This window comes from Phoca vitulina, unplaced genomic scaffold, assembly GCF_004348235.1.
Source record: "Phoca vitulina isolate PV1807 unplaced genomic scaffold, GSC_HSeal_1.0 scaffold3, whole genome shotgun sequence".
NCBI classification, from domain to species: domain Eukaryota; kingdom Metazoa; phylum Chordata; class Mammalia; order Carnivora; family Phocidae; genus Phoca; species Phoca vitulina.
Window position 1 is genome coordinate 71,873,014 of NW_022589706.1, and position 26,144 is coordinate 71,899,157.

The following is a 26,144-nucleotide window of genomic DNA, read 5'->3' on the forward strand; positions in this document are numbered from 1 at the left end:
GATCTCTATTCTTTTTTTTTTTTTTTTTTTTTAAGATTTTATTTATTTATTTGACAGAGAGAGACAGCGAGAGAGAGAGCACAAGCAGGGGGAGTGGGAGAGGGAGAAGCAGGCTTCCCGCAGAGTGGGGAGCCCGATGCGGGGCTCGATCCCAGGACCCTGGGATCATGACCTGAGCCGAAGGCAGACGCTTAACGACTGAGTCACCCAGGCGCCCCGATCTCTCTTCTTTTAACGTGAAGCTCTTTGGCAGTCTCCCTTCCTCTGGAACATCCTCTTTGTCACGGCCGTTTTCCTCATTTCTGTCAGTAGGTCTGCCATGTTCTTCCAGCTACATCTCTGGAGCCCCTTGAACTGCAGCCGTGTGAATGTTCTCATAGTCCGCTCTTTCCATTTATGTGTAATTTGAATTCGGCTCCAGCATGGTCACTTTTCATTTCTTTATTGTACTTTCATCTTTGTTGCTGAGTTCCCTTTTTCAATGATCCACTTTTTAAAAATTTCTGAGTGGGTTTATCACTGAGAAACAAGCCGGCAAGGCAGCTACCCACCCTGCTACCTGTGCATGAGTAACAGGTGTGCAGTGGCCACTCATTAACAGCCTTGGAAAGAAGTGATGGGATTGGGCACTGGTCATGCTGTGCATCTGTTATTTACATAGTGATTTGTGGACCACAGAGCTAGCAGCAAAGTTAACACTTTATGCAATTACAGCTTAAGTCCAAACCATTTTGGGGGGAAACGTGTATGTTCCTTAACCATTGTGACTGAAATCCATGCATGCCGAAACCCATGAAATGTGAGCCCTGCCTGTATCATAAACTTTTTTCTCAATTGTAAATGATGTGAAATTATTCTAAGGGAAAGGGAAAAAAAACAAAAGGGATACTCGAAACTAAGTGATCTCGTTCCCCCCTCTTTTTTCTTTCTTTTCTTTTTTTTAAAAAGCAGAATATGGCAAAAGTGAAAGAGTTGGTGGAGCTGCGGAGGGGAGTGTGTAGATTCCATGGCAGGCTGACGTAGCTTCTTATCTGATGGAAGTGATGCTGTGAATAGCAAAGCTTAGAGGCAGCACGCATTACCTAGAGTTTGGTTTGGGGCCTTCGTTGTATCCAGTCAGCGATAGCAGGAATGGCTTGAACTTTCTTCCGTAATGTTTCCAGCCTGGGATGGATGTCCAACAAGTCAGGTTTAAAGACCAAAAGTGTGGTACTGCAAATTTCCCAGTAGAAATCTGCCCAAGTTACCTAGTTTAAAGCAAACAAAAATTGCCATTTGAACATAGAAGGCATAACTTACTAAATCAAGAATAGTTTTTTAATTCAAAATTATCTGTTACTACGAAAGTGGAATGAGTATATGATAGAAAATTACAGATAACACCATACTCCCAACACCCAGAGGTTGCTACCATTAACACCTCTTTGTATAATGGTATCACGTGTGTGTGTTCTAAATGAGATCTTAGAATACATACTCTTATAACTTGATTCAGTCTCCACCTCTCTGCGACAATACATTGTCTAATACCCAATCAATACTTTTTCATCTGTTCCAAAAATGTCCTTTATAGGACAAAGCAGAATCCATTCCACGACATGCATTTCGTCTGGTTATGCCCTTTAACTCCCTTTTACTGGAGATTTCACACTAGTCCTGAAGAACATCATGTCTTCAGGATTTGTGTGGTTATTTCATCTTACTTACCTTGTTCCTTTCTTTTGCAGAGTATAAAGGGATAGGGTGCAGGTTATCCCTAGAGAGTTCGTAGTTGCAAGTGAAATATTTTTGGCTAACACATTAGATTGCATCACCTCCGAAGACATAAGGTGTCTGAGCGTGGATCCCCAGGTGTGATGACAGCCTGGTCCTACCCTTGTATACTTTTTCTTCATACACTTTTTTTTTTCCCTTTGTGACTAGAAACTAATCTGGCTGAACATTACTTTGACTCCAGATGATGAATACCCATCAAAGAGTGAAGTTTAAATGTGGGCTATCCGTAGTTTTATTTTTGTATGGAATCTAATAATGCTAATTGCTAGTGTCTTATGAACCTGCATACTAAACACCTGTCAACCAGGAGAGTTTTGGGTTAGAAGATTCACAGTTCAGTCAACACACATTTACGGCGCACTTACTGTGTGTGACGTGCAGGTCTACGTGCTAGGCTGGGCTGGACTGGAGAGCAAGATGTGATACAGGCCCTTTCCCAGGTGCACCTTTTGTTTTAGAAGCAGGAAGACAAACATTTGTCAACCAGTAGGGATGATGAAGAAAAAGTGAAGTGATGGGAAGGACCCTCAGGTGGTCATGGAGGGAAGACCTTACATGTGTGACATTTAAGCCCAGGCTTAAATGAGAACAGGATCCAGACAGGCAGCGGTCTGCAGATGAAGCCTTGTAGGCAGAGGGAACAGCAAGTATAAAGGCTCTTAGGTGGGAGTGAGTTGTGTGTTGGAGGAGCGCATAAAACGCCAGTGTGTGTGGAACACTGAGGAAGGGAGAGTGCTGAGAGATGGGGTCAGGAGGTAGTTTACAGAAGAATCTTAATAGAAAACAAGGGTGGGGGGGATTTTAAGTCCTTCAGTAGGGCAGGGAGAGGACCATTTTAGGGAAGTCTCTTGGGGAATGTGGGAGGAAATGAAGAGGCATGTGATAGGTTGGAAGTTGAGAATAAAGATGTGGAAAGTATGCGTCCGGGTCACCCAGAAGGACTCAACAGACCATAAACAGAGTAAGTCACAAGAGTGCTGCCCAAAGCAGTCTGTGTCTTCTAGAATGCAGCCTCCTTGAAGGCACAGACTCTGACCTACCACAGCATGAGTCATGTTTAGACTTGAGTTTTTGTCAGTAACGTGCTCCTCTCTCTCAGTAGTAGGGCTGTAATAGCTGATTGTCTCGCTTTTTGTGATATTACTAATTATTAGTCAATGCCTTGGTCTTTTCCAACCATCAGGGGTTGGAAAATGGTGATAGTTGATTTTAATCTCCCCTTTTTACTTACTAACTGGAATACTTATATGAAGACAAACTTTGCCCTTCGGTTTGTGTTATCTCAAGGTACAATTGGCACAGATCAGAAAGGCAAGATAAATTCTTCATTCAAACCTCCCAACTTTTTAAAAAAGAGTTGTCAGAGTAATAATTTGTCTCCATATCATCTTCCAAAAGTAACCAATGAAGTTCTATTTGGTTTGGGGGTTTGCATGTATGTGTTTGTGTTTGGTTGTGGTGGTAGGAGTGGTCATCATAAATTCATGGATTCATTCATTTTGATTTGTTTCAATCCACTGCTGTTAATATTCTTAGCGAAGCTTGAATTGTCCCATATTTAGCCAGTGGAAGCGTTTGCTTCAAGTTGACTTTTGAGTCCCCAGTTCAGTTGTCTTTGATAATTTATTTGCTTCTGATATGACAAGGTATTTCCAGCTCATCTCTTACATTTCCTGTCCCAAACTGAGAACGAGCCATTTCTCTAAGAAGCCCTGGTTCCTTTTAATATTTAGAGACCAGAATCTGAGTCCTGAAGGTGCCCAGGACAACAGGGTTGGTCATTGTTTCAAGAAAAAGAAATACAACATGGTTTTTCCTTTATTTAGCCTAAGATACAGTCAGTGCATCATGACCTTATGTTATATATATATAAATTTATATATTCACATATAATATTTTTATATATATTCATATATATATTTCACATTCAGGAATAGGGTGTTTACTTAGCTTCGCTGACCTTACATCTCTGTCTTCTTTCTCCCACACTGAAAATCCTGGTTCTCAGTGACATCCACATATTTTCTTACTGCTTTACCCCAAAATATAGTTATATCAGAAATCCTAATAAAACAATATGACTGTACCCAGTACCACTAAGAATATAATTACAGGAATGCCCGTTTTATTGCGCTTTGCTTTATTGCATGTCGCAGATAGCGCGTTTTTGACAAATGCTTGTGGCAACCCTGTGTTGAGCAAATCAATTGGCACTATTTTTCCAACAGCATTTGCTCACTTTGTGTCTCTGTGTCACATTTTTGTAATTCTTGCAATATTTCAAACTTTTTCATTATTATGGTAATCTGTGATCAGTGACTACAACTCTGAAAGCTCAGATGATGGTTAACATTTTTTAGCAATAAAGTATTTTTTAATTAAGATATATACATTGTTTTTTTAGACATAATGCCATTGCACACTTAACAGATTACAGTATAGTGTAAACATAACTTTTATATATACTGAGAAACCAAAAAATCCATTTGATATGTGATACTATATTGCTGTGGTCTGAAACCAAACCCATAATATCTCTCTGATGTATGCCTCTACTAAAAATGGTATAAGATTTCTATTTTTTGGTTCTGAGAGAATATTTATAATAAAATGTGTATTCAGGTTACTGTGTTTTACAAATGATGATATTTCTTAAAATGGTTCTCCTCAAATAGGTACTTCTCTACACATTTCATGCATCAATTTAACATAGGTTCATTTGCTTCACTTTGCTTTTGCTTTGCAGTGTTAGCTTTTAAAAATATTTTCATTGTTTTTATATAATTATATAAAATATTTTAGTTCATAGTTCCAAAGTTAAGTCCACCAAAACAGGTTTATTCAAAGTAGTTTAGCTTTTATCCCTGCTATCTATTCCTTCCTTATGGGTAACTTTTTTTTCTCACTGAGTCTTTGTAAGTTTTTGGTTATATGTATGTGTATATGTGTATACTTGTATTTTTTAAAGATGTAAAAACATACTCACAGAGTTACCAATAAGCCACTCCTTTTCCGCTAAGTATGTGTCCAAATCTTGCAGCAGATGAGGTCCATCATATGTAAGTAGCTCATTAAACATCTGATTCTAGGAGAGGATGAAGAAGATCACTTTAAGGATAATAGGAAGAAAAATAACATGATTTGAAGAGGAAGTAGATTTTTCCATCTTTATTCTCCCACATGAGTTCAGAAAGAAAGAGAAGTAGCTATGTGTTCTTGTTTGTTTGTTTCAAATATATGACATTATCGAGATTGAGGTCTGATTCCTTATACTTAGTCATCCCTTTGTTACTATGGATTACTTTTGTGTCCACTTCTTACAGTTTCTTTGTATGTAATGACCAAATATTTCACCTACAAAATCTTTTCATGATTTTTATCTTAATTTTTATTAAGATAATTTATAAAATTATCCTCATTCTCTTTGAAGTGAAGTAACATAACTGAGGGTAAAGAAATTAGTTTTATTTTGTATGGCTAGGCTCCTTCAGCTTGGCAGTCTTTTATTTCACCATCACACTTAATGGAAGTGATCTATAATGAATCCTTATGCTCTTAGGCTTTATGGATCTTGTTGGCTTGACATTGTGCCTTAGTATGAGGTTTGTCTGCCTTGACTATTATCTACAAAACCATCAATTAGTGCCCCCTTTTGATATATTATGTAAGGTAACATTATAAATCAAATATCCTTAGAAGAGAAAAATTAAGATATATCCATTTTTAAAAATTGTCTTTTTCCTTGAAACTCTGAAAGACCAAATAATTTATTCATGGCCTCTTTCTTTGTAAGAAATGTTTGCTTATATATGAAAATTCTGGCCGGTGTGTATCTTGGATATAAAATGTAAGCCAAACTCAAAAATACCATAAAATATGTGTATATATATTATTTATTAATAATGATAAATTACCTATAATAAAATCCAGCCTTACTAAGGCAAGTCGGGTAGTGGATAGCTCCCTCACCAACTTGCTGATTTACTTTCTGTTATTACTATAACTTAGCAAGGTAATAGAGATTACTGCCACATAATGCCTTGTTTGTAGGGTACAATTTACAAAAGCATCATTACATATTTACATACATTTGCCCAATTTTACAAACTGAAACTTGGGAAGCTTGTCATTATTTTGACTTTATATCCTTTCCACTGTTCTATACCACCTACATTCATAAGGTTCTTTCTCTATGGTTAATATGTCATAGTTTAAAATAAAACAGCGTGAGTTCTTCTTACACATGATTTGTGAGCTGAGAGACAATGGGCCCAGATCCATGTGGCACTTCCCACAGCCCAGCCCAGCTCAGCTCAGCATCAGGTGGGAAGGTGATGGCCAATTTGGCTCTCCTAAAAAAGCTAGAAATGGAACGGAGTTGAATGGAATAGGATGTAGCTGCTGGACAGCTTTCCAAAACTTTTGTGTGCTCACCTGTATCATCTTGTTACTTCTTCGAATGTGCATTTCCACCACTTAAGGTACACGTACACAGATGCCTGTGCGCACACAGTGCCACATAAAAATCTTTTCTCTGTATTGACTTCTCCCGTAGCCCAGGTTCTCTATAGGTTTGGTGAATCATCCCAGTGACTCATCTCATCCAACGATATGTAAATTACTAACCCCAACATAATCATTAGTATTTAAGAGTCATTGTAAGGAATACTCACCAAAATAACATAAAGAAGTTGAAATTTGATTATACATCCTTTTTTCCAGATGTGTACTTTTTAAAATGCATTTCTTGATAAATCTTAGATAGCCGCTCTTACACTTGGTAGACTCAGAAATTTCCTTCCTCTTCCTCTGGAGACTTATAAGTCAGGAGGTTTCTCAACCTGAGAAGTCATTGCTACAGTATTCTATCAAAGGACTTTTAGAGGAATGATGTTTCTCCAAAGCACCATTTTTAAATCCATACTACCAAAATCGTTTAGTATTGGAAATGCGCCACTGGCATTTCTTTGATCCTGTTCATCCTTCGTCCTCCCCTCCTCATTCTTTAGATGAGGAAACTGAAACAGACAGGTTGAATAACCAGAGAAACACTAGTGGTAAATTCAAGGATTATCAGGGTGACCAATGTCCACAAACATATTTTGCCTTCTAAATTAATTTTAATTTTTTAAAAACTGGAAGTGGAATTTTTAGCAACAGATACTGAAATATTTATAATTATGTGTATTTGATAGATTTTGAGGGCACATATAATAAGAGGACTATGTTTACTATCCATCCATCTTCACTGTTACCAATATTCTGCTTTTGAAAAATTACCTGACCACAAGGTGGCAGCAACGCGACCCACTTCAGGGAGACTAGGTGAAGAAATGAACTAAAACTATGCAGGTTTTTTGTCGTATACTAGCCAGGTCCTCCTTATTAATCAGATAGTATGTAGGCAACTGCAATATTTCTGCAGTGCGTCCTCTCTTCATATGACTTATTTATAAATTTGGATTTTGTCCTGTGAATTTTTTTTTTTTTTTTGAGATAGGAGGTATGTAAGAGCATTGTTATTCTAATACAAAGGTAGAGCGTTACTCATATCATAAGCATTCAAAGAATAGTTTCCTCTGGGAGGTAGCTTCTATTATGGAGCCTCAGCCACAGAAGGGTAAAAAATAGCTAAGGGCAAGCCCATAAGTTGATAGACTGCCAGTCAGTGGGGTTTTGGCATGTGAAACGAAAAGCTTTAGATCCGTTTTTCTAAATTGGACATTATGTATCTACTTGTTTCTGCATTTATAAGTATGTGTAAAATAGAGATGCCATGTCCGACAAAAAGAAAAGCAATGAGCAGTGAACTATATAACACTATTAATTATATATATTAATAGTTATTAATATACTAGATAATACAATTATAATATCTAAAATTTGTTGAACACTTTCGACCTAGTCATAGGTACTCATGCTAACATTTAATCCTCCCAACATACTTCAAAGTAGATTCTATAGTATCCCTACTTTACAGACAAAGAATTTGAACTATTGATAGGTAGGTATGTGACAACTAGAAGGGCATCAGAATTCAAGCCTGGCAGTGTGACTCCAGAGCCTGAATATATTGCTATATCAAAGCTGAGCTTTTATTTTAGACTTTGCTCTGGTTAGTCATATATTTGTGTGTGTGTGTGTGACACACCTTACATTTATATCAAGGAATCAGTAAATGTGAATACTTTTATGTTCCAAATATCTCTATTGAAATCAGAAGTTCCTAATTAAGTGGTATTTAGCATAAATATGTTTAAGTAAATTGTTAAACTGTCATTCGCTCTGTGCGGTACCTTTTGGATATAGACCTTAAGCCCCACCGCATACGTACACACCGACCAGCTGCCGGCCCTGCGGCCTTAACAACCAGTGGTTAAGAGGTCTGAGTCCGAGCGGCTGGGATTTGAATTCCTTGTGTACCACTTTCTAGCTAAATAACCTTATACAAGTTACTTCTACTACATGAACCTCAATTTCTCCATCCGGGAAAATGAAGATAACAGTTTCTCCCTAAGGGATGCTCTGGGTATTAGTCACTCATTTAAAAGGAAGTATGCGTAGGTGATGAGGCCATGGCTCTGGGCAACTCCATAACCACTCTGATTCTCAGTTTCTTCATCTGCAAAGTGAGCATGATGATAGAAAGCACGTATCCCATGAAAGGATTGGGAGGACTGGCTGAGGCCACACGCGTGCAGGGGCGGAGCAGCATCTGCACATGCTGTTGGAGAAATCAGCTCTTGCTCTCTGTCGTTCGACAAATATGTAGTCCCTGCTGCGTGAAAGGCACACGGTCGGTGTGGGGACATGAGTGGTAGTACAGACATAATTACTACCCTCACCACACGTTCTACCGGAGGAGACGAGTCAATAAGAGTTTAAAATACAGAGTCTGTGATGCGTGCCCCCCAGGAAACCACTAGGGGGCGGTAATGGAGCATAACCTACAAGGTCTATTTAGAATTCTGGATAAAGATGATGGATTTGACACACATGTATGATTTTTTTCATCCCCAAACCACAGTAAATACATATTTTTGAAAAGACAGCACCCACAAAGAGGTGGAAAACAGGAGAGGAGACAAGAGAAAACAAAATTCAAAGCTATAAAGCTCATGGATGACTGGTATCTGCAAAGGGAAAGCTGAAAACCAATACTATCTACCCCATAAAACCCTCAAATGGTTCAGAAAAAGGCAGGCTACATCCAGGATTGTGAGTAAGGAGGTAAGGGAGAGGGTAATGTGAGGAGTGGCTGAAAGCTGTGAAAGAGGTAGTTTTAGCATAAGATTTCCTTTTTCATTTTACACTGCTTGACACATCCCACTTCCCCGTGTTTATCAGAAGGCTGGAGAGGGGAAATCGATGGTCTGTGTGTTGGGAGCAGACCTTCATAATGTCTTCAAAATAGGGGATTGAATGAATATATGCATACTGAACACTAAGTTCTGAGACTCGTAGCCCTCTCTTCGCTGATTGTCAGTCACACCTTTCTTTCCAGGCAAAAATCGGAAGTCTTCTCTAGGGACTCTTTCTAGACCCTAAAGATAGTAATATTGGGAAATACTCCACAAATGGCCTAGTGATGCTCAAAATCAACACACCCTGTCCACATGCCGAGAGCTTTGGGTAAACTTTTTAATTTTCCTATTCTTTATCATGGATTCTAAAGGATGGTCTGACTCCTGGGGAAAGACAGACCAAAACAAAGAGGAAAAATATGATAATAAAGATTACAGAATGACAACGGTGCACCAGGTTTTTTAGGGTGACCAAACCAGACTGAAGCAGTGTGACACACAAGACGGACATATCCATGCTGTCCGTCATCAGTACACCTCTTGTCATCGAGCCTTCATTTTAATTTTGGGAATCCTGGAGGACAAAGTAAGCAAAGACAGAGGATGGCATCCAGGAAATAGGACTCCAGCTCAAGAGAAGGACATCCCTGGGATGGCAGTGGAGGCAAGTCCAGTGGGGACAGATGTGCAGCTGCGCAGAAAACCCAGACAGCTCTGCAAAAAAAGAGGGGGATCTCGGCCAAATCTCTCCAAGAATATAGTGGATAATCTGATATCATTGACCTTGTGGAAAATTGTATTGGCGGCCTACTGGATGGTGTGGGAAGGTTCAGCAATAAACGTAAAAATAATTAGGCAAATGAAGGACAGGCAATTACTAATTTTGAGGAGGTAAAGCAAGCAATGAAATAAAATCAAAGTATACTACAACTGACAGTTCTGTACGATATTTGCGTAGGCATACTAACGTAACAAGTGACTATTGATTTGGCCAAAACATTTTAATATCATTATATTGGGAGTTCAGGAGAAGGGGAGCAGAGACAATGATTACATAAGAGATAAATTCTTATTACTATAATAAGAAGTCCAGAGAAACTAAAATTAGTGAATCAAAGAAAGCCAGATTTATGTGTCCTAAAGAAATAGTTAAAAGTGTTAAAAAGTGGGTTATGTCTGAGGAGGTGTTAATGTGAAGAGACGGTAGAGCAGGGAATCACTGTATTTTGTTTTAAATTTCTTAATATAATTTGATATTTTAAAACTATAGGTATGTCTTACTTTGATAAAAAGAAACTTTTTTTTTTTTTTTAAGATTTTTTTATTTGAGAGAGAGAGAGAGCAAGCACAAGTGGGAGGAGGGGCAGAGGGAGAGGGAGAAGTAGACTCCCCAGTGAGCAGGGAGCCCAATGCGGGGCTCGATCCCTGAGCTGAAGGCTGACGCTTAACCAACTGAGCCACCCAGGCGCCCGATAAAAAGAAACTTTTTAAAGCACCCCACAAGTAGATATGATTAATAGTAGTAATAACAAACTGATCACATTACTTTTATATCTTGTTTTTTCTCTGCCCAAGGAAAACGTGACATGAAATCGTCCAATGTGTCCACAATTGCATCAACTTGACATTGTTCCAATTCTGTTTTTCCAGCCAAATCTATAAAATAGAGACCATTTAATGCCCAGACATACGCTGGATTTAATTTACTATATTCAAATGTTAGCTTTTTAATAGACAATATATTCTTATGGTTCAAAAATTCAAAACAATATAAAACTGTATCCAATGAAGACTAACTTCTATCCGTGCCCCATCCATCTCATTGTGCTCCTTTACCTACCTACCATATTGTTAACCATTCTATTAGGGGTTTTTTTTGTATTCTTCCATTATTTCTTTATGAAAATAAAACTATATATCCCACTCAATATACACATCCCCATATATCCTACAGATCTTTCCTTTACAAGTTTGTTAAGGGCATCCCTGCTCTTTTTTCAGCTACATGGGATTCCTGTAAGTAGAAGTGCCACAATCCATTTAATTACCCTCAGCTGATTAGGTTTGTTTCTTTCGTATCTTTTGTTTCATTCTTTACACTATACTGTTCAATAATAAAGTTATTTAATAAATAAATAGTGAATATATGTCATGTATTTTTTTCAGTTATCAAAACTCTTCAACACAATAAACATATTACCTGTGTTTTTGGCCAAGTATCTTGCTATTGCCAGGCTCTGGTGAAGGTTAAGTCCATCGACTTCCAAAATGGGGATTTTACCAAATGGAAGAGCTTAAAAAAAAAAAGCAAAAAATCAACTTCCATAACAAAATCAAGTAATACTACTTCCATTTTTACTGATAATTATGGAAACAAATCATGATTTTAAAGTTCTGGAATTCCTGAATATTTGTTCTAAAAGGGACAATAGGCCCCCTCTAGTGGAATCTTTATAAGTCTTTTATTTTTTTTTTTATTTTTTATTTTTTTAAAGATTTTATTTATTCATGAGAGACAGAGAGAGAGAGAGAGAGGCAGAGGGAGAAGCAGGCTCCCAAGGAGCAGGGAGTCTGATGCGGGACTCGATCCCAGGACTCTGAGATCATGACCTGAGCCGAAGGCAGACACTTAACCATCTGAGCCACCCAGGGGCCCCTATAAGTCTTTTAGAAGAAGAGTTGTTAGAAGACCTGCTGCAGAGTTCATGGCAGCACCAGGTCTAAAACCCAGGTTTATAGTGATACCACATATTAAACTGTGTATTACCTCATAGGCTTACATATACCTACTACTTACCTTCTAAATAAACCTTTCTTTTAAAGCTTCATTAATTTTTGTGGCCTCGATCAGCGATACCATTAATTATTCTTTAAAACCATAGTCTGGGGCACCTGGGTGGCTCAGTCGACTAAGCATCTGCCTTCGGCTCAGGTCGTGATCTCAGGGTCCTGGGATCGAGCCCCACATCGGGCTCCCTGCTCAGCGGGAAGCCTGCTTCTCCCTCTCCCTCTGCTCCTCACCCCTGCTCGTGCGCTCTCTCTCTCAAATAAATAAATAAATAATCTTAATAATAAAAAAATTTAAAAAAGAAATAAAAGAAATTTTTAAAAGATGAGGAAATGGAGAGTTTGATTTATATATTGAGTTATGGTAAGGAATTTAGCCACATTCTTATTTTGATGAGGGACTATGTGAAGTATATAGTAAGGCAGCAAGCAATTTGTACAAATACAGGGCAGCCTCAGAGCAGATGCATTAACATTTTATCTGTAGATCCTACTTTGTTTTCTTATCTAAACTTATTATATTTTTGTCAGAGGGTAATATATGTTTTTATAGAAAAATTCTAACTTGATAAATAAATTCTACCACATAATTATAACCATTTGAATATTTTAATTGCTTTCTCATTTATATTTAAAAACAGCATCCTAAAGTATGTATTTGTAAACCACTTTTTTTATTCGACAACATCTTTTTGAAATCTTTCCAAATCAGTGAAACATCACCTTTTTAATGGCTACATTATATTTTATCATATGTATTGATCACAATTTTTCCAACCGGTGCCTTACTTTGGGAAATATAATTATTTTGGGAAGAGAGAAAAGAACAAAGTGCCGCTCACAATCCCATGACCCTAGAGCAACTACTAGAATCAACCGTCAAGTGTCTTTCGTACACATAAGTACAAGATGAACTGTGGTTCACGTCAGGAATCGAACCGTCTTTGAGTACATACCTAATGAGTGTGCCGAGTACTAGTCTTCGTGATGCCTCATCTGCAGCGAAGTATGTGATTAGGAATTGACATGCCTAACATTTTGAGGGAGGCCCCCTTTATGCTTGGCAGTGTACTACATATTTAACGTACCCATTAGGTTTTCTAGTCCTCACAACAACCCTATGATGTAGGCATTAACTATTATCTCATTTTACAAATGAGGAAGTGAGGTGAAGAGAGGTTATATAATTAGTCCAGGTCACATACCTGGTAGAGGTGAGATTCAGACTGAGTTCAGCTGGAACTTTTGCTCAGCTGTGTTGATAGTTCTAAGAGCCAAGTTTTGAGAATACATTAAAAATCAGAGCAAACCCAGAGGATAGTATCCAAGTTAGAGAAGGGTCTGAAAACCACATTTTATAAGGCTTGGCCGGAGAACTTGGCACTCTTTACTGGGGGAGATAAAACAAACGAAGACAAAAGAAACCTAATAGCCATCTTCAAATATGGTGCAGCTGTCAAACGGATGAAAACTTGGACATTTTCCGACTATCTCTAAAATGCAGAGCTACAATTAAAAGGTACTTTAAAAGGCACAGATATTAACTCAAGATGAAGAATAATTTTTTAGCATTGGCACCATGGATGACCTGTGGGATGGTAAGCTTTCAGCTACTAGCAGCATTTGAGCCAAGCTTGGGATGATTGCCAACACTTGGAATATCGGGCTGCATCTAACAAGAAGAAATTTAAGAATACAAACGCCAAGTCCTTCATTTGGTTCCAGAAAAAAATTAATAACTTTGGGGTTATTGGAGATGTAATCCAACAGGAGCACCTGTCGAACAACTTTAAGGAATTTAGTGATGCTGAATATAAGGCTGTGGGATACGGCTGTCAAAATAACCACTACAATCTTGGTAAAATGTCTTTGGATAGTATCTGGACCTGTGCTGGGCGTGGTGGTCCTGCTGTGCTCTGCGCTAGTCCTATGCCTGGAACATTGTGATTTCCCAGGCACCACACATTAAGTCTAACAGGAGCTTGTCCTTCTTGGGTGGTGAGGAAATCCAAACCAAGGGATATAAATGGATCACTCAAGGAACAGAAGAGAGTTGTCCCTTGGACCTACCTTGCGGATCTGATATAGTCCATGGGAAACAGTATCTAAATCAAGAAGTAGAGCCTGGGCTGGGAAGTTTGGGCTGACAGTCACAATGATGATCAGAGAAACAATCAAGCAAGTTCTAAAAGTTGGTAACTAGAGGGATGGATGCATGAGTTAACTGGGACTCAGTTCTGTATTCAGCCAGTGACCTTTATCTCCACTCAGAGTATTATCATTGAACTGTCTACACAGCAGTGGCTTTTTCTCTATGCTGTCTTAAAGATACTAAACTGCTTCAAATAATTGGATGTGAAAGAAGGAATAATCAGCTTTCCATGATTTAAGATGATATGTCCAAGACCGGTGTATGAAAGCCACTGAGGAGATAGATTTTAATTTTATATAAGGAAGGGTCTTTTAAAATTTTCCTTCTTTCTTCCCAGAATTTCACTGAGACATTGGACATCCTAAACCTACTGAGTCTCAATTTTTCTAATCTTTTTTCTCTAATTTTTTATTTCTTTTTCCTATTGTACTTTCTGGAGGAGTTCCTTATTTTTTATCATTTCATTGATTTCATCTGTTTTGTCTGTATCAAATTTTTAATTTTCAAAACCTTTTTGTCTCTGAACATTCCTTTTTATAGCATGCTTGTTCAGAATATATAGAATTTTTCTCTCTGAGGGTCTTTTTTTTTTTTTAAGATTTTATTTATTTATTTGATAGAGACACAGCGAGAGAGGGAACACAAGCATGGAGAGTGGGGGAGGGAGAAGCAGGCTTCCCGCTGAGCAGGGAGCCCGATTGGGGCTCGATCCCAGGACCTTGGGATCATGACCTGAGCTGAAGGCAGACGCTTAACGACTGAGCCACCCAGGCACCCCATCTCTGAGGGTCTTATATTTTTTGAAGTTTTTTTCTTGCTACATCACCCTGATGCCCTCAGTTGATTTTTTCTCCCTCTGCTTCTTTATGTCTATTTCACATTAGAGGCCTTCTCACAAATATCTCTTAATTTATGGTTTGCCATTCCTGTTTTAAATAAGCAAAAGGAATAGAAGCTAATTGGAATCTCAGTGTATATGGGATCGGGCTGGGCCATGGCCTTGAGACTCCCACCTGTCCAGTGTCTGTTAGACATTTCTCTGGGACTGATCGGCTTCCCCCCGAGAGAACTCTTTCTGTCCAAGGGATACTCGTCTGGGTGTAGCATTCTGATTGGGGAGCCGGGGATAAGGGCTCTGGGTCTCACGATTTAGTTTCTAGACTTCCACTGAGTCCCGCTTGTAGTATTGTGTCCTCAGAAATGCCTGTTGTCCCACAAAGCTCTGGTCCGTCGTCTGTTGAGAGTCATCTCCATACTGCTTCCAGGGCGGTCATGCTGTTGCTTCACATGCTTCCAGTCCACCCTCTGTCGGTTCAGCTTTTAGAGTTCTCTGTTGCTACCAATTCCTGAGCCTTTTGGGGGCTCCCTGCAGTGATTCGGCTTGCCTTTGCCTCTACCAGGCTTATATTTGGGCATCACTGGCCTACTTAGTCACCTTACCATTCTTGGACCTGTTTTCCAGCTTTAAGAATTTTGTGCTCTCTTATTCAAGCTTGATGTCTTTGTTCTTGTAGGGCTTTGCCTTTTTTTTTTTTTAAAGAAGTATTTTAATGTTATTTGAAAAGAAAAAAATGTCAATACCTGTGCACAGTCCACCAGGTTTGACCTGGAAGAACTTTTTTTTTTTAAGATTTTATTTATTTATTTGAGAGAGAAAGAGAGAGAGAGCGCGAGCATGTGTGTGCACAAGCAGGGGGAGGGGCAGAGGGACAGGGAGAGAAGCAGGCTCCCCGCTGATCAGGGAGCCCCATGAGGGGCTGAGGGGCTTGATCCCAGGACTGTGGGATCATGACCTGAGCCGTAGGCAGATATTTAACAGACTGAGCCACCCAGGTGCCCCAACCTAGAAGAACTTTTTAATAGAAATATCCAATGATACTCTAGGTTATCACAGAGGGGAGATCATAGAGGGTTTCTAACACCAGAGAGCACTCCTGAATCAGATAGGAGATGAGGCCAGCTAAAATTTGTAATAAACTGTTTTTAACATTTATTTTTTCCTTTTTTCTCAAAGCAATAAAGTCAGGATTTCCCGGCTTCCCTTGCAGTAATGTGTACCAATGTGAAGAAGTTCTTGCCAAAGGGCTATAAGCAGAAGTGAGGTGTAAAACTCTCTGGTCATGCGGTTGAAAGAAAGAGATGTGCCTCCTTCCCTCTCACACTTCCTGTGAGCTGGAATGCGGAAGGAGACAGGACTCTCTTACACTATGTAAATAAGACAACCAACTAGGGGTGGCAGATCAACAGAAAAAAGGAACCTAATCTTTGACAGCTCTGTGGAGCAGAACTGCCATATCAGCTTGGGCTTTTATGCAAAAGAAATAAATTGCTATCCTCTTTAGTCCATTTTTGTGTTGGGTGTCTGTTTTTGTTTTTTGTTTTGTTTTGTTTTAATTTAAATTCTAGTTAGTTGACATACAGTTCAATATTGGTTCAGGAGTAGTGTTCAATGGTTCATCATTCACATACAGCACCCAGTGCTCATCATAGCAAGCGTTATGTTAATCCCCATCTCCCATTTAGCCCATCCCCCACCCACATCCCTCCATTAACCCTCAGTTTCTTCTCTGTTGTTAAGAGTCTCTCATGATTTGTTTCCCTCTCTTTCTCTCTCTTTTTTTCCCCTCCCAAATGTCCATTTTGTTTCTTAAATTCCACTTGTGCTGGGTGTCTGTTAAAGCATTGGAAACTATATATATATATATATATATAGGAACTATATATATTATATATATATATATATATATATATATATATATATATATATATATCCTAACCATCATGAACTTTAAGATACCTTCCCACTCTAAGAATCTATGAAAATATTAGGTGCTTGGGTGGCTCAGATGGTTAAGCATCTGCCTTCGGCTCAGGTCATGATCCTGGAGTCCTGGGATCGAGTTCCGCATCGTGCTCCCTGCTCCTTGGGGAGCCTGCTTCTCCCTCTGCCTCTCTCTCTCTCTCTGCCTCTCTCTCTCACTCTCTGCCTCTCATGAATAAATGGATGGAATCTTTAAAAAAAAAGAATCTATGAAAATATTAAGAAAATTTGGCAATTCCATTTTCAATAACAATGAAAAGTCAAGATAGAATAGGGTATGAGGCACTCAAAGAATTTATATCTAAAAACTAAAAGGCAGAATTTGTTATATGTAACATCTTTTCAGCTTGTTATCCATCTTAATTAATGGATAAAATTAAACTTCACCCATTTTATAACAACAGAATTAAAAATCCCATGTACAAATTCTGATAGCAGGAGGAAAGTTTGGATATTAATGAGAAAGTTTCATGAGAACAGGAAGTAAGATATTCTAGCCCACCAGGGAAGAGTTCTCTAATAAGGAAAAGAGTGGCTAGAGGGCTAATGATTTTTAAGGAAATCATGTTTCCGGAAGGCATGTGGCGATATGTATTGTTAATATGCCAGTTATCATGGTGTTATTGGCATTATCTAGTGTAAATAACTTGGGCCACTCAATGAAATTGACCTGTGTTTGAAAAACAGTTTTACTTTGCTAGGACTGTGAACCTGGAAAAATTACATAAATTCTGTGTGCTATAGTTATCCCAGCTATAAAATAGATACAATAATACATCCCATGAAGGCATGCTGGAGAAATTAAATGAAATCCACCAGGTGCCCAAAAGTCTTCAAATACTCAATAGTTGTTTTCAACTTCATCTTTAAGCAAATTTGTAATAATACCAACACAAAAATGTGAATTTTAGACAAATAATTAATATTTAGTTAGTATTTCTAGGCAGACATGATGGGCAAAGAATTAGCTCATCTATCCTTTCTTCATTCTAGAAAAGAAAAGAAAATAGCACCTAGAGGATGACTTACAGCTTATTGAGAGCCACACACTTTTTAATGTAATAATATTTCTAATTCTTCCCCTTTGTCCTGAGTGCTAACTAGCATGTTTTCATTGGATTACCTGCCCAGTTTGTCAATTTGCTCTTCCCTCTGATCAAACATCCCAGTTTTGTTCACATATTCACCCTTCTTTTGAATAGTCACATACTTCATGAACATTGATTCTAACCCCAACTTCTGAGGTAGACTAGATGGTTCAAGGTTCTTCCCATCTGCTTGGTCAGTGACTGGTTCAGAAATGGACATGTGACCCAATCCGAGCCAGTGAGACATGACAAGTTTGCTGAGGTCTTCTGGGAGTTTTTGTTCATTCTTCTGGGAACACTTAAGGAAGCAGTGCTCTTTCTCTCTCATATACCTCTTGATGTTACTGTTCAAGGCTGTGGGGCTGAAATTGCTGCAAACTTATTGCTACTAGCCTCATGATGCCGGCAACACACAGAGGAGGAAAAATGAATAAAGTCATCTCCTGAAACCTGTCCTATTTCTGGATTTTCAGTTATGTGATACAATTTCCTTATTTAAGCCACCTTGAGTTTGGTTTTCTGTTAGAGCGGCATATCTGATCCCTTGTCAGAAGATTGTAGATATCTGTAGTAAGCCCATCCAATTCGAGTTGTCAAGAATACTTGCTCCAGGATTCCCTCTTTCAGCTCTTATGACAAAACTTCTTATTGTTTATCTTGATATATTCTTTCTGTGAGGTTTGTGTTTTCATCTTGAATAGGAAAATTTGGGCCACATAGCATTGATTTAACTTTCCTGAACTGCTGCTTCTCAATGTAAAGCTACATGAGATTTAAAAACCTCTATTTTTTCATTTCCCTGAGGAAAGACAGAAGGTTTTGGAGACATATTTTCCCTACATTTTTATAAACTGTTACTTGTGCCACTTACTTGATTTGACTTCAGGCCAATCAGCTTGTTCTATCCTGTGGTCTTCATATTTTATGTCCAAATAAGCAAATACGTAACGAATAATTTCCGCTCTCCCCCTCATATTAAAATAAATGAGTTTGTAGTTTGGCATGGTAAGATTCTGGAAAAAGAAAAATTGAAAGATTATTTTAACAGCCCTCTAGAGATGTTTCAACATTTTCCTTTGGGGACTTTTTCAAAACTTTATGGCATATTTTGAGATAACTGGAGATATTAGAGAATATTTCAAAGCCTGAATCCTAATAACATATGGGGAAAATTTGACAGAATTAAGATCATGACCCTCTCTTTAAGAACTAACTGGATGGGGCACCTGGGTGGCTCAATTGGTGTCTGCGTTCAGCTCAGGTCATGATCTTAGAGTCCTGGGATCAAGTCCCATGTGAGGTTCCCTGCTCAGCAGGGAGTCTGCTTCTCCCTCTCTCTCTGCCCCTCCCCCCCACAGCTCCTGCTTTCTCTCCCTCAAATAAATGATGAAAATCTTAAAAAAAAAAAAAAGGAACTAGCTAGAACATTCCAGTGAAATAACCAGACTCAAATTTTACTTACAAAAAAATTCAGAGTGAGAGGCTATCTATCACCAACTGTCAGAGGACAGAGTCCAAAACTTTCCATTTTAAGCTGTTTTTGTCCTGCCTTTACTCACTTGTAATTTGACATTTGGTTTATTGTTTGCTTTGGTGACTCAGCTGAGTTTGTGAGGACAGCTGGATGAGGATTTCAAGAACAGGGTACCCGCAAGAGGATGGGAGCCAAGCGTTGCCAACCTGAGCTGGCCGTCCGTCCGCTCTCTTCCCACCCCCGTGGAATTCCCCTCTAGGAATCAATGACTTAGGGAAACATTGCTCTCTTTTTTTTTACTGCATCCATGCTGCTGGGTTGCAACTTCTCTTAAATTTCGGAGAGTTGGCTAATACTGGCGGCATTGGGTAAGCTGTAGGTCATTACAATTTTTTGATTTTCTGTGATTTGTATCCTCCCATTGTCATTGTTTATAAACAATGATTTTAAGCAATAGTAGTAGCACGTATGGTAATTTTATGATGATCCGGCAACTGAGAAAGAAACGTTTTCATTTGAAATTCAGCTCTTCATCTTAGTTGCTATGTATCTTTGGGCTAATCAATAAAATCTCTCTGAATTTCAAAGTCCACTTCTGTAAATAGAGGTACTAATAGGGATTTGGAGATTTAATGAGGTAATACATGTAAAGCATTTAACACAATGCTAAACACTTAATTATTAGCTATCAACAATAATAACTTTGAATTCATTCTATGGTCAAGAATAAACACTGTGAATACAGTACACTAAAAATAAATAATAATCATAGTAATTCCATGAATAGAAGTCATAAATATCATTAATTTTAAGTGGTTTAAGTATAAATAGTTCATTTTCTGCTAAGGAAGTCTTTCAAGGATATTAATGGAATGTGAGATAGAAAAGTTGGGCTGAACTCTCAAAACAAAATTCTATCTGAAAGCACATCACAGGGTCCTGGGTGGCTCTGTCGGTTAAGCGTCTGCCTTCTGCTCAGGTCATGATCCCAGGGTCCTCGGATCCGATCGGATTGAGTCCCGCATCGTGCTCCCTGCTCAGCGGGTAGTCTGCTTCTCTGCCACTTCCTTGGCTCATGCGCTCTCTCTTGTGCGCGCGCGCTTTCTCTCTCTCTCTCTCTCTCAAATAAATAAAATCTTAAAAATATATATTTGAAAGCACACCACATAAAAGGTCAAACACAAACCATAAAAATGTAGATTGCCAAGTTCGTGCATTCATGGTGTCTATCTATGGTGAGGATGACTGCAAAGAACTATCTGGTTGCCTATCTAGACCCCCTCAAGATCCAAGAAATGATGATGATGGTGATTTCTGGTGACTCCACTTCTCTGGGCCTTGGTTTTCCCTGTCCAGGTGTTGTGGGGGGAGCTGGTGCTCCTTGCTGGAAACAGAGTCACTCTGAACATCCCATGCCCATCCCACTCCCGTTAGCCAGTCCAGTCTGCACCCAAGTGACATGTGGCACCTGCCACACACATCACTATGTGAGGGAGTGCTCTCTCTACAGGGAAGAATTCGCTGGAGTGAACTAATGAAATCCCAAGATTTACAGCCCCAGTACTTTGGGGGAGAAATATGCATAGAAGGAGTTCAAATTTGGGGTTAGGACTAAATGAAGCTTAATGTGGAGCTTAGAAATAAATAGTGGGAAAAATAGGAGAGTGCAAAAATAGCCAATAAAAAATGTAAAGTAGTAAGCTTCCTTCTGAAAAAAGGAAATACTTATGTAATCACAATAAAGGGAACATTCTTATCTAGGAAATAAAAAGCGTAGTGGTTACAATTCCTTGATCTATCTGTTTTAAATCTCAAAAGAACAAAAAAAGCCTTCAGAGTGGAAAAAGTGTCATTCTTGGTTGCAGTTTTTGTTTGGCGAACATTTTACACAACTTTCCTTTATTGATTTTTGCTGTCATAGGTCAATTTTTCCTCAGCAACAGAGACATGATATGCATTTTCCTTACAAACATTATACGAGTAGATTTATATACATCCATTATGATCAATATTAAAAATTAAACATACAACTTTTTCTCATTTGGTCAAATGCCATGTAAATGTCAGTGTCTACCTCCTAATTCTGCATGAAAACACAGGGATTGTTTGTTGTTGTGGTTCATTTGCAAAAACATGCTATTTTATATTGTGTTTCACTCAAGTAAAGAAGACATTAAGAAATCATTAGCGTAAGTTGGCAGCTATCTATAGTTCTCTGCAAATATATCTTTAAATCTAAGATTTGGCACAGGTCCGTGACCATCTGACAAATGCTTATCTTTCCTTCTAGAACATCCTTTCAACAGTCATGACTCATTAATGAAGCTGTACTTGCACAACACATTCCTGTAGTTACTTGCATAATTATATTTTCTACTGAGCACAAGTCTGGTTTCTTGATTTTTACAGCTACAAACTTCCAAACCTGAAGACTTTTGTTTTTTAGGGTAAATGTGCACATTTTTAGAACATGAAAAATAAGTAAATGTAAATGCAATTGGAAACATTTATGGATTCTTCAAATCCTTTCTATATTTTATAAAGCTTTTGCATAAAAACTAACAGAAGAGGGGCGCCTGGGTGGCTCAGTCGGTTAAGCATCTGCTTCGGCGCAGGTCATGATCCTGGGGTCCTGGGATCAAGCCCCATATTGGGCTCCCCTGCTCAGTGGGGAGTACCTCTCCCCCAGCTTGTGCTCTCTCACTAGCACTGTCTCCCTCAAATAAGTGAATAAAATCTTAAAAAAAAAAGCAAAACCTAACAGAAGAAATTCCAGGTAAATATTTGTATGGTGAAAATTTATAAGGAAATTTATAATATAAACTAATGATCACCAAAGAGGACAGTGCCTAAAAAAATTTTTTCCCCTCTTACTGCATTTAGCAGTATATTTCTGTTACAATAATCTCACTTTGTTAAAGCCTTTACTTCATGAGGATGACGGGTTAAAAGGATGAAAGTAAGACAAATCGCGCTCCCACCGAGAGATGCAGTGAGGAACTGGCTCAAGGGCGGAGCAGATCAGTGGCAAAGGGAATGTGTGATTTTGGGGTCACCCCTGCCACTTACTATCTGAATGGCCTTGGGCAAGTCACCTGTCCCCAGCTTTAGTTTCCTCACCTGTAAAATGGTAAAGCAGGTCCCTGAGTTCGGAGAGAGGCAGTGTCATCCACGAGGGTAGCTCCTTCAGAAAAAAGGAGAATCAAGTTCCCCCTCAAATGGGAGGCTGTATAGAGACGCACTGCTGGAAACTAGGGCCTGGCAAGCTTTTATATACAACTTTTAAAAGGTCAAATTGTAAACCTCCAGTAAAACTGATAAAGAAACTGTATGAAAAGTCATAAAAATTAATACTATACACAAGAAGGGGTCATAAGAGCAGATGAAATAGATCATTCAAAATCATAAGCTAACATGGCAAATAACTTTATGTCCCTGAATCTGAACGCTTAAATGGAAAAATTTTTAGAAATATGTGAACTAACACGAATTAAAACAAAAAACAAAAAACACCTGAAAGCCTGCATTTAACACTAACCAGTAAAGAAACTGAATTGGTAGTTAGTTACATTCATGAAAGACACCAGGCCCAAAAGAAAATAGAGTCTCTACAAAAAAAACTTAGAGCAAACATCATACATAATGGGGAGCCAATAGAAGCATTTTCTTTAATGTCAGGAATAATGAGAACCCCAGTATTACCCTTACTGTTCAACATAGTCCTGGATGGCCCAGCTAACTCAGTAAGATAAGACAACAATAAACAACATATGTAAGGAATGGAAAAGAAGAGACAAAACTGTCCTTATTTGCAATCAAAGTTACTGTTTGTATTTAAAATTCAAGAGTGTCTGTGAATAAACCTGAGCCTAAATTTCAAATGGAAATGCTAAGGACCAAAGTAACCAAGACAAATTAAGAGAACAGAAGGAGAGGACTTGACCTATCAGATTGCAAGACTTTAAAAAAACCTTGTAATGAGGATAATGTGATCTTTGTTCAGGACCAGACGTCTAGAGGTGTGTAGAGTCTGGAAACAGAACCTCACATATATGACAGACATGCCATTTCAGTGGGGATCTAATGGCACCAGACTGAGACAAAGAAGAAAACTATACAAAATTAGATCCCAGCTTCCCATAATATATAGAAATAACACCCAGCTGCATGATAGACCTAAGTATGCTTTGCCTGGCCTAGGCAAATCCCAGTATCATGCTGTTCCCTGTGAGCTTCATTTCTGAGCCCTGAACACTGTCACTCCGTGTTAAGAATCCCATGTAGGGCACGCTGCAAAATGTTTCCTGAAATGATACAGGACAAGAAGTAAAAAGGTAAGCTGATTGTGCTTAATGCTTTCCTTTACAACTAAAACTAACCACTGGCTTCCTTCCACTCTGAAGAAGTCATTTAAAGTTCCTGATTCAAGGGGCACCTGGGTGGCTTACTCGGTTAAGCGTCTGCCTTCGGCTCAGATCTTGATCTCGGGGCCCTGGGATGGAGCCCCACATCGGTCTCCCTGCTCAGCAGGGAGTCTGCTTCTTCCTCTCCCTCTGCCACTCCCCCTGCTCATGCTCTCTCTCTCTCAAATAAATAAAATAAAAGCCTTTAAAAAAAAATTAAGTTCCTGATTCATCAGATAAATAAAAAACCCACTTAGAATGTGTTTGAAAAATAAGATACACAGTTTCTCAAAGAACATATGAATGATGACTCATAAAACCCCTGCATAGACACTTTCACCTGTGAACTCAGACAGATGGAGCCATTAAATGCAAAAGAAGATTTAGCTTTTAATATATAATATTTAATGTTAATTAATTATTTGATTATTTTAATTACTTAAATATTTAATTATAAGAGATAAATAATTAAATTATTTAATCAATAATTAATCAATTAATATTTACATGGAAAATAATAGTGTTTTTGAAAAGTTCTGTCTTGGGGAGCTCCTTTCTTTCTCCTCGTTTGTAGCTCTTTTTCCTTCAGGTAACACTGGCACATTTCAACTGATTAACGACCACAAAACACAGGACTCTTCAATCCCAGAGACCATTTTAATGCAGTCATTGATAAAGCACAAGCTATAATAAAACCATTTCATTTTAACTGAGCTGATGTTCTAATCTGTATGTTGCTGTAAGCGCACAGTAAAACATAGTATCAAAAATGCTAATGTCTGCCAGAAAGGAGATAACCTTCCAAATTCAGCTCTGGCCAAGGAGGCTAATATTCATTTACTATGTTACATACCTTGAAGATTTCAGCAGGTAACTGAAAAAATGAATTGAATTTTTGGAGTAATTTTGATGGATAGAAAAACTTACAAATAAGGAATTAAGTATTAACCATTTACAATTCACTTCAAAACCTAAACGCTATTTATCTTTATTTTACTCATAAAAGTGTTGATCTACATGAGCTCTTACTCTTAAATAAAAGGAATGTCAAACATACTCAAGAATTCCAGATATAGTTTTATATATGCCTAGTAGTAATGCAATAACCTACAAGTCTGAAGTATAAGAACAAAGATTATTTGTGAATTTGCCGACAGTTCTTTGCTAGATCCCAACTTGACCAGTATTTAACCTACACAAAATGTACCGGCATAGAGTATAATGTTTGTGATCCCATCATATAGACTGTAGTGTTTTGAATTGTAAAAAGTGGATTTAGAGAGCAATCACAGGAGCTGCTGTTGTCTACATAAGAACTTCTTGCACATTATGGCATTAAATAACAGCACTGCATTACCCGCTAACAGTTGGTGGTAAAGAATGTTGATTTCCCTTCTTCACAGGGTCCCTGAGCGTGTCTAGTTCGGCTCTGGAAAAGTTGCCAGGTTGGAGTTAAATTGTAGGACAATAGAGAAATATAAGCATTTTTGTTAACTGAGTAAAATACTGATTTCAGTCGAATCCTGAATGTTTAATTTTGCATTGGCAAGCCAGGATCTCTCTTTTCCCACCAAAGACTAACTAAATATTTTAAATTGTTGCCTCACGTTAAAGCCAAAGCAAGAGGAATAATTGAAATATCCTTTGGGAGCTGAGAGCTCAAATTCTTAGTCTGGGGTAAATGCCTTAAATTACCTCTGAAACCAAATGATGATAGAATGCAATTCTTGGCAAAACACGGAGATGCTTCAACAAAATCAGCCTTAAAATGATAGAAAATATTACAAAGAAAATCCCTAAACAGAAAGAAAGAAAGAAAGAAAGAAAGAAAGAAAGAAAGAAAGAAAGAAAGAAAGAAGAAAGAAGAAAGAAAGAAAGAAAAAGAGAGAGAAAGGGAGGGAGGGAGGGAGGGAGGGAGAGAAAGAAAGAAAGAGACAGAAACAAAAAGAGAAGAACTTCACTGCTTCACACATTGAAAATATTAGTGGGGAAAATTCTGGAAGAATTTTTCCTCCAGTACTGACTGCATTTTTTATGCTAATATCTACTTAAAGGATCTTTTAAAATCTTAAAATCCTTCAAAATCTCCAGTACCTATATTTCTCTTAGAAACTAGTGTTTGATTTTGGGGAGCCTGGGTGGCTCAGTTAAGCATCCAACTCTTGATTTAGGCTCAGGTCATGATCTCAAGGTCATGGGATTGAGCCCTACACCGGGCCCAGGATGGAGCCTGCTTAAGATTCTCTGTCTCCCTCTCCCTCTGCCCCTTCACCTACCCTCAAGAAAAGAAAGAAGAAAGAAAGAAAGAAAGAAAGAAGAAAGAAAGAAAGAAAGAAAGA

At 38.3% G+C, this 26,144-nt stretch overlaps 1 protein-coding gene across 2 annotated transcripts in view; it reads right to left on the reverse strand.

Annotated features, from left to right (window-relative positions):
• Nucleotides 1–165: 165 nt before the first annotated feature.
• The window catches only part of HPGDS (hematopoietic prostaglandin D synthase), a 26,555-nt gene continuing 576 nt past the window's right edge, over nucleotides 166–26,144 (reverse strand). The window contains exons 2-7 of one of the 2 annotated variants that reach the window (XM_032400848.1): nucleotides 22,523–22,586; nucleotides 18,800–18,941; nucleotides 11,281–11,373; nucleotides 10,627–10,736; nucleotides 4,763–4,861; nucleotides 166–1,247 (exon numbers count right to left, since the gene is read on the reverse strand). In XM_032400848.1, coding sequence (XP_032256739.1) covers nucleotides 1,083–1,247; nucleotides 4,763–4,861; nucleotides 10,627–10,736; nucleotides 11,281–11,373; nucleotides 18,800–18,932 — 600 coding nt within the window. In that variant the 5' untranslated portion in view covers nucleotides 18,933–18,941; nucleotides 22,523–22,586 and the 3' untranslated portion in view covers nucleotides 166–1,082. The remainder of the gene's footprint in view (nucleotides 1,248–4,762; nucleotides 4,862–10,626; nucleotides 10,737–11,280; nucleotides 11,374–18,799; nucleotides 18,942–22,522; nucleotides 22,587–26,144) is intronic. The other variant, XM_032400847.1, reaches the window with a different exon arrangement.